General features: G+C 40.2%; 1 protein-coding gene across 7 annotated transcripts in view; it reads left to right on the top strand.

Moving 5' to 3' along the window:
- The window catches only part of SOX5 (SRY-box transcription factor 5), a 289,165-nt gene that overhangs the window by 261,178 nt on the left and 7,937 nt on the right, over positions 1–20,050 (top strand). For 4 of the 7 annotated variants that reach the window (XM_032204875.1, XM_032204867.1, XM_032204842.1 and 1 more), the window contains exons 11-13: positions 213–385; positions 16,011–16,119; positions 16,993–17,166. In XM_032204875.1, coding sequence (XP_032060766.1) covers positions 213–385; positions 16,011–16,119; positions 16,993–17,166 — 456 coding nt within the window. The remainder of the gene's footprint in view (positions 1–212; positions 386–16,010; positions 16,120–16,992; positions 17,167–20,050) is intronic. The other 3 variants (XM_032204884.1, XM_032204859.1, XM_032204851.1) reach the window with 1 other exon arrangement.

Genomic DNA, 20,050 nt, shown 5'->3' with positions numbered 1-20,050 from the left:
CTAATGGGATCAGATGTCAGGATGATGATTCTGGCACTGATGTTTCTCATGCTTTATATCCAGGTGGCTCTACCATAACAGCAACAGAATTTCAAAGCTTAGGTAGGTTTGTGGACATTGCCTTTTAATTCTTTCTCATGAATAATGATGAAATATTGATGAATTTCATCTATGAAAGCTAAAGTGTTTTTTTGTAACTTTCTTTTTTTAAGACATCCTTTCTTCTATCACGTCGTCAGGTTATTTAAATGACCACGATGCTGTTACCAAGGCAATCCAGGAGGCCCGGCAGATGAAGGAGCAACTTCGGAGAGAACAACAGGTGCTGGATGGGAAGGTGGCTGTTGTGAATAGCCTGGGTCTCAATAACTGCAGGACAGAAAAGGTCAGTGTCTGAGTCTTCCTTTGCAAACCCCTAGAGATTGCATTTGCCTTTACTTGCATAGTTTCTTCCTCCCTTTATTTGCTCTATTTTCTTCTTCACAATTTTAAAGAAAATAGTTGCTTCTTTCAAAAAAGCAAAAGGAAAAATGAAAACCACAACCACAACAAAAATGAGAGAAAGATGTGAAGAAACTTTGAGGAGAGGGGGGAGGCAGCAGAAATGGTTAAAGCCATCATAAGAACTTTGGAGGCCACTAATTCTCTGTTCCAGCCTGTCAATATGTATTATGGCAAGGTGATATTGGAAATCTCTGGGTCTAAGTGGAAATCTTGCTTTATGGAAATGCTTACATGTGTTTGTGAGATGAGCTGGATTTGAAAATATTCAAGCTTCTTTAGGAGCATAAGCTTTGCTGATAGTCAGGCTCAGCTTCTGGGTATTTAGCCTTGTGAGGTTGTCATGTATTATATTTTGTGACCATTGCAATGTAGCACTGTCATGTCATGTTAGATGACTTAACAGAATAGAAGAAATGGAGAATTGACAACACAAAATGCACCAAATATTTGCAGTAAACATGTGGAAGCAGCAGAATGCATGGGCCTTACTGCCTTCCACTTTTGAGCTGGTCTGTGAAGTTCTACTGTAACAACATAGCGAAAGCAAATACCTCTAGAAAATTTCTATGTGCTCTATCTGTCGCATCTGCTGAAGAGAGTATGATCTCCTGCTTTTCTCTGGAAGTAGCTGATGTCTTTCCATGCACTGTTTTGGCTTGCAGAGAGTAAATACATCAGCCAGTCCTTGCTTCCACATCTATAGTAAGCTGTCCTTATAATCCTGCTGTTTAAGATATACATCCCAACTCCTGCGTGTGTCTCAACATTATGTGCATAACAAGACTTCCTCCTCAATTCCTCTCTTTCCTCTGCAGTATCTTCTGAGATGTCACAGTTTTTATTGTTCTGTACAGCTAAAATGACTTTGGTGCAAACTGCATTTTACTAAAACCTCTTCTAGGGCTTTTCACTGTAAGACCTTGTGTGAATCATTGAGATGGGCAGATAAATAGAATGAATAAAAATGATCAGCTACTTAGCAGAAACTTGAAAGTCAGTCATCCTAGGAAGCTTGTGAGTCAAACAATATTGTCCAGAATGAGCAGATTGCTAATTTGGATAGCTTTCCATTTTCCCTGTTTTTAGATGGAGTTTGATCAATAAGCTGTGAGAAGCCAGCAGTCTGGGGAATGAATGTTAAATGTCCATGTGAGTCTCTCACTACTGTACTTTTTTCATCAGCCTGTCCTGGGTATAAGTGATGTAGAAATGACTCCAATTTCATGCACTTCCTGGAGAGGAAGGGGAAGGAAAAAAGAGGTCAGTGTAATAGGTATCCGGCAGCACATACAGTCTCTCTTATAAGAGCATTGGTACAGGGAGAGAGAAAGAAAGAGAGGGATGGAGCATGTTTACGGCATTTCACATAGAAGAGTACCAGAAGGGAAAAGGGAAAAGCAGAGTGTCAGATATAAGAAGAAGTGATCACAAGCACAAAGGAATTTATATTCAAATATTTAAGCATTCTTGAAAGGATGCTTGGAGCAGAAATTTCTTTTCTCTGCTCCCCATGTAGAAATGACTTTAACACTCAGCCAGATGCTAATGCAAAGTGACTCAAGCTATTCCTCGCAAGCATAGCTAAATTGCCGTTATTTGTTAAGCGCATTGAATTCAGCTGTGGATACAGCAGTTGGTTGCATTCAGAAAGCATCTGTACCCTTTTATTCTTTCCTTTTTTTTTTTTTTTTTTTTTTTTTTAATCCTCCAAAGCAGAGACAACTCTACCTATCTCCCCCCTCTCCTCCCTTGTGCTGGCTGGGAATTGTCAAGTGACAACCGACCAAATCCTTTTGGACAGGAAGCCTTCATCCTGAGTTCTATATACTTGCAAAGCAGGCCTTGTGGTTGGATCAGGAAGCCCATTAAAAGCACTTTGATGGTATGGAAATTCATCTTCATGAAGCACCCAGGCCCCTAAGCAGCATGCTGTTTAGCTGTGGTTACAGATCAGTCATTCACATCGGAGGGCAGTAATTGTGCTGACGGCTTGTTCGGCAATGGAAGTACATAAAATAATCCCAGGCCCTCCACCATAGCATTGCGAGTTAATCTTCTTTAATACAGATCAGCTGTTGTTCTAACACATGACTTTATGCTGGCTCTAGTGACTCTGCACAGCCTTTTGATTAAGTAACAGGAGTGGAACCATCTGCATTCACTTTATTCTGTTACTTTCCTATTGTTGGGATTCTCCTTGCCCCTTCTGTTTTCACTTCTCACCCTCAACCCGGGTTGAAGTTTATTTTCCTCTCTAATTCATGCCTCCTGGTGGGCTTGTGGAAGGCAGGGAGGAGTTCTTTTACATGGTAGCAGGAAGAAAAAATTTCAGCTCAGTTGAAAATTTCTCTAAAGCAACTGTAGGGTTTGGGTTTTCCAATGCAATAAATACCCAAGCTTTCTCAAAGGTGCACCTATATTTTAATTTAATTTAATCTAATTTTATTTCATTTTTTAATTTTATTTTAAAGTGGAGACAGAGAATGACAGAACCAAATCTGAGATCTCCTTGACAGCATTTGGGTTGCTGGGGACCACTTAAGCCAATAAGCACTAGATAATAAGTTGCATTTTGTAGGTACTTCTTATATTTCTTAACTTGTTGTAGGGTCTCCTGAACTGTCTCTTGCATCTGATCCCACAAATGAAAAGAAGGAGGCTGTGAAGTTCAAGCACATGTTCTTTCCCATATAAGCTATATGCTCTAGGCCATCCATCAACCAGCAAGCTGTGAAGTTCAGGTCCAGACTAACATACCAACTTCTCTAAGGTTTGTGGCTGTTTGACCTAGGACCTGACTCAAAGTTTTCTGTCTTGCAAAGAGCAGGATTTCAGAGGAAGGCAAGAGTTGCCATTTTGAATTAAATTTGATACTGGTTTTGCCTGTTTTCAAGGAAAAGAAAACAAGGTAGTTGGGAAGGTGTGTAGTGACAAATAGAAATGTGGCAGCATTACCACTGCAGTGCCCACCAGGGCAGCCCCTGAGCTTCTGGGATGTTGTGTTTACTCACTGGTTGGTTACTGACAGTGAGATTTTGGGGTGGTAGACAGGACTAAAAGAGCTAAAGTAGCTGTGTGGACGTGGACATAGTTTAATTAGAAATGTACATTACATTTATACTTGTGTAGAAGAAAGATCACTCTTCTTCCATCAGAGTTATCTCAGTCTTTATGTGCAACAAGTACTGCTCTGGGGCTGTGTCAGGTTTTCCTCCCTTCTTTGCTGCGGTAGCTAGTGTAGCGAGGGAGGCTTGGATCTCTGAGACCTCTTGAGTTTTCTGTTGCTATTGCAGCCTACCAATGAAGGTAGGTCCTTTTATGCCTCTGAACATGTAACTTAGTCTATCAGTAGGGATTTATCGGCGGGGGTGGCTGGGCAGGCTCAAGACTGGAAATCACCTCTGGGAGCCTGTTAAAGCTCTCGAGGCTTTTCTCCACATGTATACATGACCTGTTACCTTGCTCCTGTTCCCAGATGGGTTGATCCTTGTGGACAGCCAGATCAGCCAGCTGTAAGGCAGTAGTCAGACAGGAATTTTGTAGAACTGGAGAGACACTGTATAAAAGGAATCATAAATGAGAAAAGATTTTCAAAAATGGCTAGGATGATTTGGGTGAGTCACTTCATGGGCATCCAACTTGGACCATCTTGAGGGATTTGATTTTCAGAGGATTACAGTAAAAGCCATGAACATCATGATGAACATGGATTTTACTAAAACCTATTTTAATTGCAAATGCAATAAAACATATTTTTACTTTACTTTTCTTGGAAGCATTTCTGTGTATAAATGAGAAGTGTGTGTGTATGTTTTTCTGGTGTCTTGGAAACCCAGGAGCATAGTTTTATTTGTAATTGTCATCTACAGTTAATTATAGCTTGATATGTACTATACATAAACAATGGTACCTATTACACATGTAGCTGAGAGCTCAGATTGTCATCTAGTGCAAACACCGTAATGGGCAGCATCAGAAAGTGGACTCTTCTATTTGCTTGGCCCCAAAACTGCATGTTCCTCTGCAAATGAAATGTACACAGACACAAAGAACCAGCATGTGTGTGCATGCATACAAACCTACAGCACACTCTTGCACAGATACACAGCACAAACATGCACAAAGCTCGCCAGTAATTTTCTGACTGTAGTCAGAGTTTCAAACATTCATATATGCACTTGGGTAACAAAAATAGAAGGGAAAGGGAGACGCAAGCAGGTATTTGAGTTTGTGTCTGCATATGCTGATGCACACACAGGTATTGGCTTCTGAATGCTGGAGCCTGCTGCTAAAGGCACAGGCAGCTGACAGGGCTGTGTAAGTACACACAGCCACACAAGAATTTTGAATATGCACGAACGCTCACAGCACTCTCAGAAGAGTGCATCCAAATACATAGACATCCTGTGCTGAAGTGTTGCTTAACCTGTGATACAAATTCTCCTGGTTACTGTGAGGAGTGTGCCCTTATAAAAGGCTCTGACATGTACTTGTCTGCTGGGCTGTAACTAAAGAGCTATTTGTAACAATATTTATTCCAGCTTTGTAAGCAGGAGCCTGTTTATTACCCGTGCTTATGGAACACCAGGTTCAGGATGCCTTCCCTACCATTTCCACCCACCCGCCTCCCATCACCCTCCCCACTCCCACCTCTCCCTCTTCCCCTTAAGAGAGTGCCAAACATGAAATGACAGTGACCAATGTTGACTTAATGTGGATGTTTAATAATGAAAAAAGTGTGTCAGTTCCAGCGTTAGTTACAAATGGCAGTAAGTATATCGGGTGGCAGCCCTGTAATAATTTTACATCCATCATTCCTTCCTGATGCCTCGCTGGCTGCTTGATGGATGGGGATAGCAGAGTTAACTCTTAAGAAACTGCTGTGATCCACTGAGCTGAAATGAATTCTGTCCCTGCTCTCCCCTCAGGGAGGAGGGGGATATTAAGAATCTCAAACCACAGATCCTCCTGTCTTTGAGAAATAAAACACTACAGCTTACTTTACTAAAGGCATAAGGAGGAGCTGTTTTAACACATGGAATTTAAACTTCTCTTGCAGTAGAGAATTTTACTTCAATAACAGATTATTATTTTTTTTAATTCCCCTAATGGTTAAATTTGAACAAGAAAGGTCGGGAAAAATGGAGGGGAAAGGGCAGAGAGGAGAAGGAAAGGGAAGGGTCAGTAAAGCCGAGTCTGACCCAGTGCTTGCTGCATACACTGAGAGTCCGTGGTTCAGACTCGAGTGCGTACGTTGTGATGACTGAAACTGCAGAGAATGGCACCTGGTGCAAGCTGGGCATCTCCCCAGACAGGAGAAACCCCCTGGAAGTAAGTCCAGAGATACAGTACAATCATCATAAACCAAATCACTCTTTGAAAGTTAAAACCTGCCAATTTTCATAATCTCTGAAGTATTTTACTGGTAAAATACTTCTGCATTTCCAGAGGCTGTACTGCCCACAGACATTAAACACACATTTATCCCTGCACATTCACCAGCCTGCTAATATATATGTCCTGTAATTTGTAGCCTGCTCTATTCCTCCCTGTCCTGTAAAACACCAGGAAGGATGATCAGCATGATGTTTTTGTTCTCGTCTTGCAGTGTGAGAAGAGATCCTTCGGTCTGGAATAATTATTATACAGTGTGGGGACCAGGGAGTATCTTGTGGACAATGGACTGATACAGGCTCCAAATCACCCTACAACACAGAAGTTAATATATTATCCTAACAATTGTCTGTCCACTTCTTATTCCCCTTTTCTCTACCCTCTTCTTAATTTTGTCTGACTGAGTTTCTTTGCCAGCAGAAATTCTTCTATGTGGGTTGCAGTCCTCTTTGTTAATGCTATCAACACAGAGCAGTTTTCAAAAAGCATAACAACAAGGCAAGCAGGTATTATGTCATCACCCATCCATCACCCTGTATGTCAGCCTTTCAATAAGTCCAATCAGCAGTCTCAACAGGATCGTTCATATTAAAGGAGTCTTCTATTCAACAGGGCTACTGTATGCATTGTAATTTTTCCTGAAACTTTAATTTAAACTCAAATTTAATTAAAAACACATGTCAAGTTTGCACACTACAAAGATCAAAATTGTTTTTGTCCAGCATTGGTAACTAAGCATTAAACATTTTGATTTGCTTCGGCTGAAAGTTTATTCTTTTTTTCCCTTTCCTTTTTTCCCTCCATTTTTTTTTTTTTTTTGCCATTTGCTTTGTGTAGCTTGTGTGTATTTATATTTACAGCCACTGCATTTAATGGCCACATGCCTTATTTTCACAGATGGCCAGTGGAAGACTTCCCCTCCCCCCTTTTCTTTTAGTAAAGCCTGCTTTTGGTTTTGCTACTTTTGTCACAGTGCCACTACTCTCAGTTAGCAAGTGCCTACGCATGGGAGGGAGAGATTTTGCTATGAGGATATTTTTTAATTCCTCCAACAATTTTACCTCTGTTTTAAAGTGTTTTTTTCCTTTCCCTGATTGATCATCATCTACTAAATGTCCAGATATATTTTTCAAAGGAAAATTAAGTGTGCATGTGTGTCTTGAGTTTGGTACATCATTGTGGTGGGGATGCATGGGCAAGGTTAGCTAATAAAAAATGAAACATGCAGAGGGATAGACAAATGCTGCCCACAGACGTGTGCTTGAAACTCCCACAGAAATCAAGGAGAAGGGCATGCAGAAGCATGGGAAGAACTTCTGATCCTTGCAGCTGTCTTAAGTCTGAATGAGAACGTAAGTCGTCATTCACTCCAAAGAGCAAAGGCTGGAGGCGTTCACATGCTAGTGTGGATGAGTGAGGAGTGCAGCTGTTTATACCTTAGTGGAAATTTTATTAAGCCCAATAAGGATGGATCAACTTCCTCCTGAAAAAAAAAAAAAATCATACAATTGATTTGAGTTCTTGTTATTTCTTTTGAGCTTTTTGAATCTTTGCGTTAAGTTCTAAGCTTTGCCCTACAGCCATGAGAGCTAATTGCTTCCTGAGATCTTGTTATTACTTTTACATAACCACATGCCCCCAGTAGCTAGGGCTTAAGCACGTTCACGGGCACCAGCATCAGTGCAATACCTCTGTCCAGTGCTACAGAGGCAGTTCTTCTGTGCACCATGCCTCGCAAGGCCCCTGGGCAGCCATCCTGTCTTGTTCTGCCAGTCGTGGTGGGAAGGTGCTCTCTCTGCTGAGTGACAAGCAACTGCCAGTATGTCCTCAGGGTGCAGAACTTCACCTTTAATAATACCGATGCTCATGCTGGGGAGTAGACAAACTAATAAGCCTTACTTCATGACTGGGAAAATGTGGCAGTTTCTTTCTTTGAAGATAGACCAGATAGTGCGTCAACTTCTTCATTGGGGCTGGAAGAAACATTAACAAAGGTTCTGCAGCCTTCACAATTTTAATACCTTCTAGGGAAAATGGGAGAGAATAGTCTACATCTCAGTAATGCTACTGTGAAGATGACACACACGTTGTTTAATAAACAATTGCCAGGAAAATGGAGACTGTTTTTGCTTTCTCTTTATATGTGTGTAGACCCCCTTTCTTAGGATATCCTGCCTGGGTTGTGATTTTCATCTTGTTTCATTTTTGCTGTACCACCTCTTTTCCCCAGCTAACCCTTCCTTTCCTCACAGACCAGCTGTAGCATCTCTTTCTGACTTGCTTTGAAATCCTTCATTGGAATTTACATAGCACATTTCATCCAGGGATCTCAAAACTCTTCACAGTGGTGGGAAAATGTCATGATCTCCATTGTGCTTAATTTTGTGCAGAGCAACTGAACAATTCAGACAAATTTACAGAGCATGTCAGACCAGAAGGCAGTCTAGATGAGAAACCGGGTCATGTAACTCTTAACCTATTTGCAATCAGCAGATTACAGCTGGATTTGGTTGAGGTCGATGCCGATGCCTGCACTGTAAAAACTTTTATAGGAAGCAGTCAGTGTCTCATCATTCTGCTTGGCTTTTGCTTTCCTTTTGTTTCTTCCTTAAAGAAACAGGTTGATCCAACCCTACCTGCATTTTCATTTAGAAGTCCTGACTTACACTATCTCTCAGAGCAAATAACCAAAGAAAAGGAGGACCTCAGCGTCCTAATTTCCTGTAAATTGCTACTTTCTGTAAGTTTGTTTCCAAGTCAAATACTATATATATATGTGTGTCTTAGGGAGCTTCCCCTTAGGGCTGCCAATGTTGTGAATATTTCTTCCCTTGTATTTCCTCTGTCTTGCTGTGAAAGGTATTGACCTGGGAGCTCTTAGAAACCAAAGTCCTACATCCAACAATGTACAGCAAAGAAAATGACTACACAAATTTCAGCAAATTCTTCCTGTGCTTGGGTGTCTGTTCCCATGAGGAGAGTATTTAAGTTCCTGGGCCTGTGCAATCCCTCTTTTTTTTTTTTTTCTTTTTTTTTTTTTTTTTTTTTTCCCAAAATGGCTAATAGGTCACCTCTCTATGGAGTCTATACAGCACTTAATATAGATTACAAATCAGATGCAATGGTTTCTAGGTGGTATTGAATCACTCTGGATTTGAATATATACCCTAAACCAAAATATGACATTACTTTACCAAGTGACGTAGTCCCAATTAAGGCTGAATATAACAATACTGAAACAAGTACTGTAAAATCAGGAAGAACTACAAATAAGGAAAGTTATTTTCTTTCTTCTAATGCTGCTTTTAGGTTCTGTGGGTGGATTATTCCATGAAAGAGAGAGATTTCAGATAAGGAAGACTGAAAGAGCTGAGGGGGTGGTGAATGCATTGTTTCTTCATACTCAACTTTGATGCAACAACAACAAAAAAAAATCACCCAAATGATAAAGTGCTGAGACATTATAAATAATCTTTCATCTTCTTTGGTGGTCCACAGAGTTTATATAATTGGAAGGCTAAAACCCTTCTTTGTTGTTTCTTCCCTTTTCATTAGTACAGTAGAAGACTATAAAATTGTGCAGCCAGAAGGGGTTTAACAATTACTGAGTCAACATTTGAAAGTCTCACTCTATTTTATCATTTCATGCATGTGCTTTTTATGAGTTTTACAGCCCTGCAAGCGTTACTTAAGTAAGGTCCATTGTAATGGTGGTTCTGTAACTGCTCTTACTTTATTTTGTTTTCCCTAGTAACATGTGCCATCAGCAAGAATCACAATTCCACACACACAAAGAAATGAGAAGCTCAAGGTTACAATTTTTAGATAAGATTCAGGAGTGCTAGTTCAATTCCTAAAACTATCAGACTTGCTGTGTAGCCTTTGACAATTCACTTAAAATGTGACTCAGTTGCCCATACGGTAAGCAAGGATAATGATACTGTTGTTTTTTTTTTGTTGTTGTTTGTTTGTTTTGTGAGATTACACGGCTAAATTCACTGATGAGTGCAAAACACTTGGACAATGTGATCTATTACACAGAAAAACCTTTGTATAGAGGGACCCTCCAAGAAGAGCCAGAAATTCTCTTACAGCAATTGTAGGCATAACATGATCTGGACTGTAACATGTTTTGGACCAGACCATAAGCAGTGTGCACACAATTTTTTTTGAAGGAGTGTGGCATTAATGTGCTGGAGTAGAGCCTGAACTGCAAATAATTCATCATGTGCAGACTTCTGTGTGCAGCTGGCAATACTGCCAGTGGTTTCTGTAAGTTGTTGCAACTCTGTGTCACCCATAAGGCCCACCTTCCTCCTGTTTACCACATCTTGAAAGATGGTGGATCAAGATTTTATAACACGAACTATTCTGATGCTTATTATTGCAAGAGGCCGAGGAATTGGACAGAAGGATAAGTTCTACAAAGTCTTCATTCATATCAGATGTACAATAAGACTCTTCACTTTTTTGGGGAGCTAAGAAAAATGTCATAATTTTGAATGGATAACACCTGACACCACCAGTGTGTCTGATAATTTAGGATGTTTTTCTGTAGTAAACAGAAGTGAACTTTCATTGCCAGATCAAGTATAGCAGCTTATCTGCCCAGTACTTTAAGATTTTGTGCATATTGACCAAGGATTGTGTCTGTGTGGTTGATATTTACTGGGACTTGCTGAGAGAAGACTTCTGCCTCAGCACCACAACCTACATTAGATGATGCCACTGGACCTGCTCAATAATGTAAGATAAAAACTATCTTATGAAAACTGCCTATTTGAAAATACCACCTTTAGAGTTTATATGTGAATTCCTCCCCCACAGCAGGATGGTAAATAGCTGGACAAACTGCACTTGGAGCAAGGGAAATGGGACAGTAAAAAGGACAATAACAGGCAACCATCTGTTTCTTTTTACATGTTGACACCGAAGAGAACAAAGGTAGCAGGCACTCAGTCCATCAGTGTGTTTGTAATTCTTAGGTGCAAGAGCTGATGAGCAAGTTTCTCCTTGCAGTCCATATGTAACAGTGCTTGGCTCTCTCCAGTTTCTCTACAAACACATTTTTTTAGCCTGGCCTTTCAGTTCACTTGGAAAAAGAAAGGCAGGAATGTGGAAAGATGTGCCTGAACACTCCTCCTCTGGTTTTCTACACTGGCTGTATCTCTGCAGGCATCAAGCTTAGAGGAAAAATAATATCAGGGGAAATGGGGGTAGGGTTAGGGGAGTAGAAAACTGAAGAGTGGAGTGCTTCAGTAAGACTGCTAACCTTGAATTATGCAATCGGAAAAACATCTCTTGCCAAAATACAATTCTAACTGAGTTCAGAGTACTGTCAGTGGTTGCCAAATACCCCAGCCAAAAGGATGTCTCCAAGAGGGGGAGGAGGGGTCCACTGCCATATGCCCGGCATTCACAGCAGTCGCCCAGTCCTTCAGGAGTGGAGGCATGTGCTTGCTCTCAGGTGTACCCTCAGTGTTGTTACCCAAGCCCAACCCAAGGCAGGGGCGGCGAGGTCAAAGGGAATTAGGTAGATGTGTCAGAATGTCTTATTTTTCAGACCTTCCAAGGTTTTGATTCACATTTCTGTAGTAGTGGGAGGAGTTCTGGCAAAGATTATCAGGCTGTTCTACATATGTTTTGACTCTTCTTGTTTTATGTTTCTTCCATGAAAGAGACTGCAACCAAGTTCTTGTCATTTTTAGATCAATGTTTTGTTAAACTATGACAGCTATCCATGACAGAGAGCCAAGTAACTTTTGCAGCTGACCACAAAACTGAGTCGGACTTGCGGTGCTTAGTCATTTTATATATGTATAATTTTTTTTCCTACATGACACACTCCATGTGTGTATGTGTTTTTCTTTGTTCTTTTAAATATAATTAGAACATTGCTAGGATCTGTGTTACAGATCAATCTTCTCTAGCAGATTACTTTCTTTGATTAATGAAGTTTTAGAAACTTCTCATCACGTGCCTATTGATGAAACCTGTCTGGTTGTACTTTGGACAATTGGGTTATTGTGGAATTGCTCTCTACAGTATTGTCTTCTTTGTTTTGCCAGTTAGAATTTTTGATGATCTAGACAACAAGGCTCTCACTGTCCCTTCAGAGAGTGTCTCCTAGAGTCCAACAAAAATGACCATTAGGACAGTTTGTCTCAACATCTGCTGAAGTTCTTCTTGGAGGTTAAAGAGGAAAAAGATGTTTATAAGTTATCTATTCAGTCTTCTGGGGCGTGATCCAAAATTCAGAAATTTAGGAAAAAAAGAGTCACTTTATCTTTAACAAGAGATCCCCATGTTTCTTTGCCTGAAAGAGCAGAAATATTCCTTACTACTTTTTTCTCTTGCTTTATATAGTGTGATTTTTAGCAGGTCTCACAAGCAAGTCTTTGCAGCACTTTTCTGGGTCTGGACCAGCCTTGCCTCTTTTTCCCAGCATGATTGGGTCCAGGCTCCATTTGATGCCAATCATGCAATGATCATGAGATTAGTATTATTTTATACCTTTGTGGTGTGGGGCAAACCTGAAAAGTAGGGATTATCATTCTTGCAGCTTGTAAAACCTGAAAGCACATAAACTGAAATCAGCTGAACTCACTTCCCCCTTTCTTTCTGTGCCTGGCAAAGCAAACAGTTGTGGAGCTTGATACAGTGATTAAATAAGTTTAAGTCCAGCATAGTATGGAGAAATGTGCTGCAGCCTCCTGAATTCCAGTGCTGTATCACAGCTGCTTCATTAACATATGTTGCTGAATCCAGCATGTACGTACTCTGCCTGCTATCACTGAATGGTACCATAGCTTGCTACTGTTTACACAGCTAAACCCAACATAATGGAGTGGTGGCAGTTCTAAGAACATGTAATTTGCTATCAAATTAAGGTACTGATGATAAATAGATCCTCTTTTTGTATAACCTTGAAGCCCTTGTGTGTCTCTGTCTGAAGTTATTCAAGAGGTTCTCTGAGATGAGTCTGGGCTAGCACTGCCAACAGGTTGCCAGTTTATTTGGGGTCAGGGAGGAGCAGGTATTTTTTTCCTTTGTTTGTTTGGAGCTTCCATAAATACTTTCTCTATAAACTGAAAGGATTTCTAGGAAAGCTAGCAAGAGGTTTCTATCAAATGGAAAGCAGTAACCCATCAACTGAGCACATTCAAGCAAAACAACATGGGAGTGCTGCTTAGCCCCTTTCAGGTTTTTTATAATTTTTAAAGTGCTTTTGTACATTGGGATTGGGGAAAATCAGCTGCAGTGTATTTTGTAGGAAGAGCATAAGACAGGAAATCAGCACTCTGCTCACATAGTCGGGCTTTTGCATCCTGCCAGAGCATCACTGAGACTTCCTGTTCTCCAGTGTTGTTGCATAGGTCTAGGAAAGAGCAGTCCTTAAACTTATCTTTGCCTGATATTTTTTTAAACTTCAGTATTTTTAAGCATTAGTACAGAAGAGTACATCTGGCTGTTTTGGCATCCTCTGTTTCAAGAGCAACATTTTGCAGAAGTTCTTTTTAACTGCCACCTTAGAGAAAGGGATTGAACTATGTTATCATTCTGTGTGTTTAAGTAGCAAGGAGTAAATTAGCACTGTGCTGAAAGGGTGTTTTTCTGCTCCCCCATGTTTCAGCTGTCCAGAGAGCCACCTCCAAGCACTGCAGGTGAGCAGTGCAGCCCATGTGCTCAGTGTCACTCTGACTTCCCTTCCCTTCCCTTCCCTTCCCTTCCCTTCCCTTCCCTTCCCTTCCCTTCCCTTCCCTTCCCTTCCCTTCCCTTCCCTTCCCTTCCCTTCCCTTCCCTTCCCTTCCCTTCCCTTCCCTTCCCTTCCCTTCCCTTCCCTTCCCTTCCCTTCCCTTCCCTTCCCTTCCGTTCCCTTCCTTCTTCCATCATGACTTCACTCTCTCACTTCATCCAGCGTGGCTGTACCTCAAAATGCAAAACTTTTCACAAGATGGATAGCAGTGGAGCATCTGTAGGCTTGTTAAGTCAAACTCTGATAAATGAGCCGTACCCAGTGTGTACCTTGCAGACAGCATGCCAGAGTATTCGCTGACCTTAAGACTCAATCAGATCATGTAGGGAGAGTGTGGTTCTGAATGTGACTGCCTCTGACTTCAACAGCTGCGCTTACTGCATAAAGAAAAAGCTGTTAAGCCTGTGCCCTTTGCGCTCTCAGCTCTGTTTCTCTAAGAGGTTTATACATGATTCAAGAAAAATCTGCAACAGAATAGCTCCCCTCCCCCATGGCATACCAAACAAGAGGAGATGTTCTTTTATATTTGAGGTTGGTGGCAACATTTTTAAATGATTGCTGACATACAAATTTGTGAGCTCTATCGTTATGAAGTTGATGGCAAATAGATTTTTTGGAGGAAGAACTGTTGACTTGCATTGTGTATCTGAGATCCATTTGGAAGAGATACAAAGTCAATTTATTCCTGACGTTTTGTCTGCTGACAGGCTGCTTTGGAAATGAGAGCTAAGTTAAACCACTAAACCAAAGAGTTTAGTAAAGCTAAGTGCCTGAAAAGTTCAGGTGCTTATTTGAAGCTTCTCCAGGCTTTCTGGATCTGCTGTGCCTGGGAAATGTTACCAAAAGCCACTTGCTTGTGATAGACTGACTCTGCCACATGGGATTTTCTTGCAAAAACCAAGAGGATAATCCATCTTGCACTGTTTCAGCAGTGATATATCTGGTTATAGACAGAGCACAAAAGTGATCCATAATGAAAGTGAGTGTGAGGGGAAAGAAATTTAACCTAATGTTCCCTAAACTGTGTGAGCCTAGCCACTTGAGCAGATTAGCCTCATTTCTAAATCTCTCAAGAAAATCTTTGGAAAATGACTTACGTGAATTTGAACTGTTCTTTGAATTGCAGATGCAGGGACATCACATTGAGGGGAGTGTTTCTGTATTCATATTGTTCTCTTTTCTGTTTTCTTCTATAATACTACCCAGTGACATTATTAGGCTATACAGAATAGTTGTAAAGTCTCCGGTTGCCGTGTGAAATCTGAAAGTTTTTTTGTTTGTTGATCTTTTACAGTCTTCAGGAGTGAAACAGATCAACAAAACAGCAATCTTTCTTTCAGGAAGAAGCTCAAAAGATTTTTTTCAACTGGAGCCACTTTATTATAATTCAGCATCATGTCATTTTCGTAGCTTTGCAAAGGCACAGTGCCTAACATTTTGAAATGTTAGTATTGCTTTCCTGAAAGATTTATTTTTAAACATATGATTGTCAGGAAGATAGAATGTTTATGAGTAATATACACAGGGAAAACAAAAACAGTTGGAAAATGGAACACCTTTGTATTTGTAAAGTCCAACAATGCAGAACGAAAAGAGGTATTTTGAAGAGAACATTGGAATTAATTGCCCTGGCATGTTTTTCTGGCAATGTCTGTAGACACCACTGCAGCCTGACAGATTAATTGGCAGCACGCACTAGCCTGTTGCAATCCAGGGTTCACAGATAGTTCTGAGTATGTGAATGACGGACGGGCTGTTAGGAGGGTTGGGCAAAACTGTCTGAACAGGAACACAAACCACTGCCTAAGTATCATGTTCAGTCCAGGCTGACCCTTTCCTGAGGCCTGAATAAGTTCAATTTAAAGTTCTTGGGTTTTTCCCCCTATGGTTGCTTCCTAAAATACCGCCTTTTAAAAAAGAAAAAGGGCAAAGTTACCCATGTCTCTGCACTTTGAGTTCAGGCTGGAAATAGAGTAAAACAATAAATATGTTGCACAAGAGCGTGTATCATCTAAACTTCCAGTCCAGCTTTGCAGTCCCAGGGACACAGGGAGCTGAAGTATTCTTCAGATGTGCATCCAATTTTATCATGCTCAGCTAAACCAATCTTTTCAACACTATGAAGTTAGCTCATCACAAGCTAATAAGCATGTTTTAAAAAAGTCTTGGTAGAGTCTGCAACCATACTGCTTCCAAAAAAAATAGTATGATGTATTCTTAAATACCTGGCTCAGTAAACTGCTGTGAATTAATTGTTATCCAGCTTCCCCATCAACCTTCTACATTACCTACAACCTTTGCGGTTACAATAGTTAATGATTTTCCTGATCCAAATCCTGCCATCTTCCCCATATAGGACAAAACATCACTGGAGACCCTGACTCAGCAGCTGGCAGTAAAACAGAGTGAAGACGGGAAGTTTAGCCACGCGATGATGGATTTCAACATGAGTGGAGATTCTGATGGTCAGTACACATGGCTTATCCTTGTTTCTAGTTTTATGTGTACATATCTTTGGGATATGGGGGACAATCCAAGTGTTTTGGAGGTCTCTGAGTAGTTAAAGGGGTTGGCAATAAGTGGCTATGGAACAAGGGAGGGAAAAATGATTCCTCATATGGTGTTTTAAGTCTGGAGGTGATTTTTAGCCTTCTCTTTTGTATGCTGTACATCTCAAGGCAGGACCAAAAATGTATTTCTGTGGTGAAAGTGAATAGAAGAAGCAAATAAATGTGGGATGCGATCATATGGTAAATCCATGAATTACAGACCTGATCATCAATGGATAGTGCACATTCTGCATCTGTGGGAATTTGTTTGGATTTGATGAAGCAGGTTTAATGTTCTTTTCTTTCTCTGCTGTTGCTTATGTTGTTATGAAGGGGTAAGCATAAAAACAGGCAGATGTGCAAGTGTTCAATTGTTAGTTAGAGATTTGCTTAAGAAGAAACACTTCATGTTGTCATACATCACACCATTGCCATCACCTTCTGTAAACAACAAAGGAAGAAAGTAAGAAGAAAATTTACATTGGTAAGTGTTGATTTTAGGTTATTAAGTAGTAAAAGATGTCTTAGGAAAGCTGTTCAATGTTTTATGTTAAAAAACAATGGGAACACTTCATCAAGTCTATACTATGTGATACTGAATCAATAGAATAACTAAAAATTAGTCGTTATACAATATACAGTATTTCCTACTGCTACAAGTAAAAGAAACACCATTAACCTGTTGTGAACACTGACTCATTTAATGTGCAGCACCTGACTTAGGTTATTGATGGCAGAAGCAGCTGTATGATGAAACATAGTTGGGAATGCTTTTCTCTTTCTTTTTAGGAAGTGCAGGAGTTTCAGAATCTAGAATTTATCGGGAATCCAGAGGACGTGGTAGTAATGAGCCCCATATCAAGCGCCCTATGAATGCATTCATGGTGTGGGCTAAAGATGAACGGAGGAAGATCCTTCAAGCCTTCCCTGACATGCACAACTCCAATATCAGCAAGATACTAGGTAAGATTGATAGAGCACTGTTCTTCCTGTAGCAAAACTCAGCACTTTTGGTGGAATAGAACTGAGCATCTGACACAACTGAGTTACTGTCTCTAGACTCTCTACTTAGCTGCTTAATGACTGGACAAGGACAGCAGCTACACAAACTTCCACCATGCTGCCCGGTGCTATACATTAACCATAACCTGACGTGCTCTCGTGACTTTGTAATTACTCAGATTGTGGTAGTGGTTTGGGTGCAAAAACGTGAACTGAATGGATAAAACTGGTTAGCTCATTTCATTAGGCTGTTGAACAAGCACAAAATGACTGCTGTTATGTATTTGTCCATGTATTTCATCTACCTAGATTCTATGGGGTAGCACACTACAGTATTTGATGTGTGCTTTAGCACTTTCTGTTCAAAGCAATGGCCACTGAGGAAAGATCCTAAAATACATTTTTATTTTATACACTAACAGTTTTAAATTATTTTTATTATGTTCCTGTTATATTAAATTTCCCTTCAGTGCATGATCTCTATCACAAGCTGCTTTTATTCTAAACATTCTGAAAAGAATTCTGAAATCAAAAAAGAAACATCAGAACTAATTTCCATATCCTTAACTCTTCACATCTCAAGCAGTTTTGTCGTGAACAACATATACCAAATTTCATGCCATAGTTTTCCAACTTTTTACTGCTTGCTCAGATTCCCAGGACCACATGCTGTCCTGAGTTATTCCTCCGTGGAATGCTGAATGATACAGAAGGTGAATAACTGAGGATTGTTGAGGCCACTGAATTACTCTTCTGCAGGGGAAAAAAAAAAAAATATATATATATATATATATATATATATATAAAAGTGACCACGTCAGAAATGGTGCATTTTTACCAACACATACTGTGTTACAGAAACTAAACATCCATCATGCCAGTGGGTAAAAGCTTAAGCAGGGGCCCCATTTACCTGGGCTACAGGTTTGGCTAGCTTTACAAAGATGTAAGGCAATTACAATGGCACCATTAACCAGTTGCAGGGTTGGTAATATGCTGAGTTTAGTCTGGTCAGGGGTTCGAAGTTCATCCTGATTAGGGTGGTGTTATGAAAAGTTAGCAGGGGGCAAGTGGAAATGAGAAAAAATTGGTCAGAGGCAGAATGCATTGGCTATGGATGGAAGACATGATGACATTAACCCATGATTAAAAGGGTGGTACAAGATGATTAGATTAGTTATGGGAGCAGGATTAGAAGGCTAAATAGGTTATGTTGCTGGTAAAATAACCATATACTGGTTAAAAGGGATTATACTGGTTACAGGTGTATGATGTGATTAGTCTGAGGACAGGGCAGTAATAGTTTTGGTCTGTTTCTAAATTGAGAGTGGTCCTGGTTAAACCTGTTTTTAAATAATCAGCTTCAAAAATCTACAAGATCATTCTGAATGGCCCTTTTCATATAGAAAGTACAAAGAGAGCTTGATGTTTTCCCTCTTAACTGATTGTTTTGGATAACAACCTCCGACAGCACGCTGCTAATTCATTCTGCTTAAAACAGGCGCTTGAGCTGGGCTGACATTTTACGCAGTCTCTGGGGATCCTGGTTGACATTTTAAAGGGCTTCTAAGCATTTTATAATACCCTAAAATCTGGTTTTAATAAGCCATTCTGCTGAAATTGTTAACATAAGGAATCACCTTTTACTATTTGGCGCTAGATCAGGGAGATATGGGGACATCTTTTTCTGATTAGATATACAGTAGTTGGAGTAAAATGTGCAAATTCATTACAGATCCTGTTGAGGTGACAGACAGTATAGCTGACTCCAAACTCTTTACTGTTTTGCTGCCAGATATGGGGAAAAGCAAGGTTTAAAGCAGGAAGAGATGATGCTTCTATTTCTTTCCAGCATCACATTTGATTTTTTCTATTCCTCCTCTGCAAAAGAGAGGGATGCCCTGATGCCTTCTTTCCTGACAGGAACGTTGCAAAGGTCTCCCCTCAATTGCAGAAGACCAACCTTTTGAAGTCAGCAGGGAGCTCTCTGTTAACTGACATAGGGTGAGCAGCCAGAAACTTACAGTTCAGCCTGTATTAGGGGCTCTTTATTAGAAATCCACAATTTTTCCTTACCATTTTTTAGCAGTGCTGCTGCACATTGAGGTCAGAGAGCTCATTGTCACTAAGAGTGGCTTAGATGGAATTGTCACCCATCAAGGGTCATTTTTGTAGTAAAATGAGAGGAGATGCCCTTCCCAGCACTAGCATTCTCTAGGGATTATGTTTGACACTGTGGTATTATGTTTTGAGCATAAAAATTAGATACATGGATTTGTCACTAAATTCATCTGTGCATACGTTTGTCATCCATCTGTTCATTGCAACTTAAATTTGTGGATAATGATTTTTTTTAGTAAATTGTTAAAAAAAGTGCTAAAGTGGGTCTGCTGGACCCTATCAATTTAATAATGCATTGTTTAGATATTTTTGTAAATATTTTAATTAATTTCACTGAGAAATTTGCATAAGGAGATTAAGAAAAGAAGTTAGACAGTACCTTCAGAAATTCTCTCACAGATGCATATGTGTGTGAATACATGCGTATATGCATACCTATACATTATATATGTGCTTGTGTGTGTGCAAGTATTTTTTTAAACACAAAAGCAGCCCGATGCAGATACCCAGATTGAAAGATACCAGTCCTGTGGACTAAAAATTAGGAAGTATTATAAAGAGCAGAAGATTCTCGACAGAGGCCTGGCTCAAAATCAATGGTCAGCAGAGCTGTGAACCCCACTGAGAGCACATGTGTGTGCACCCGAGCACAAGTGCATGTGCATTGGTAGGTGCATGGCTGTCTGTAGCTGCCGGTGCTGGACTCAGATATCTGGCTGTCCTC

This window comes from Aythya fuligula, chromosome 1 (genome assembly GCF_009819795.1).
Source record: "Aythya fuligula isolate bAytFul2 chromosome 1, bAytFul2.pri, whole genome shotgun sequence".
In the NCBI taxonomy this organism is placed as follows: Eukaryota; Metazoa; Chordata; class Aves; order Anseriformes; family Anatidae; genus Aythya; species Aythya fuligula.
This window is presented reverse-complemented; position numbering and strand designations above follow the sequence as displayed.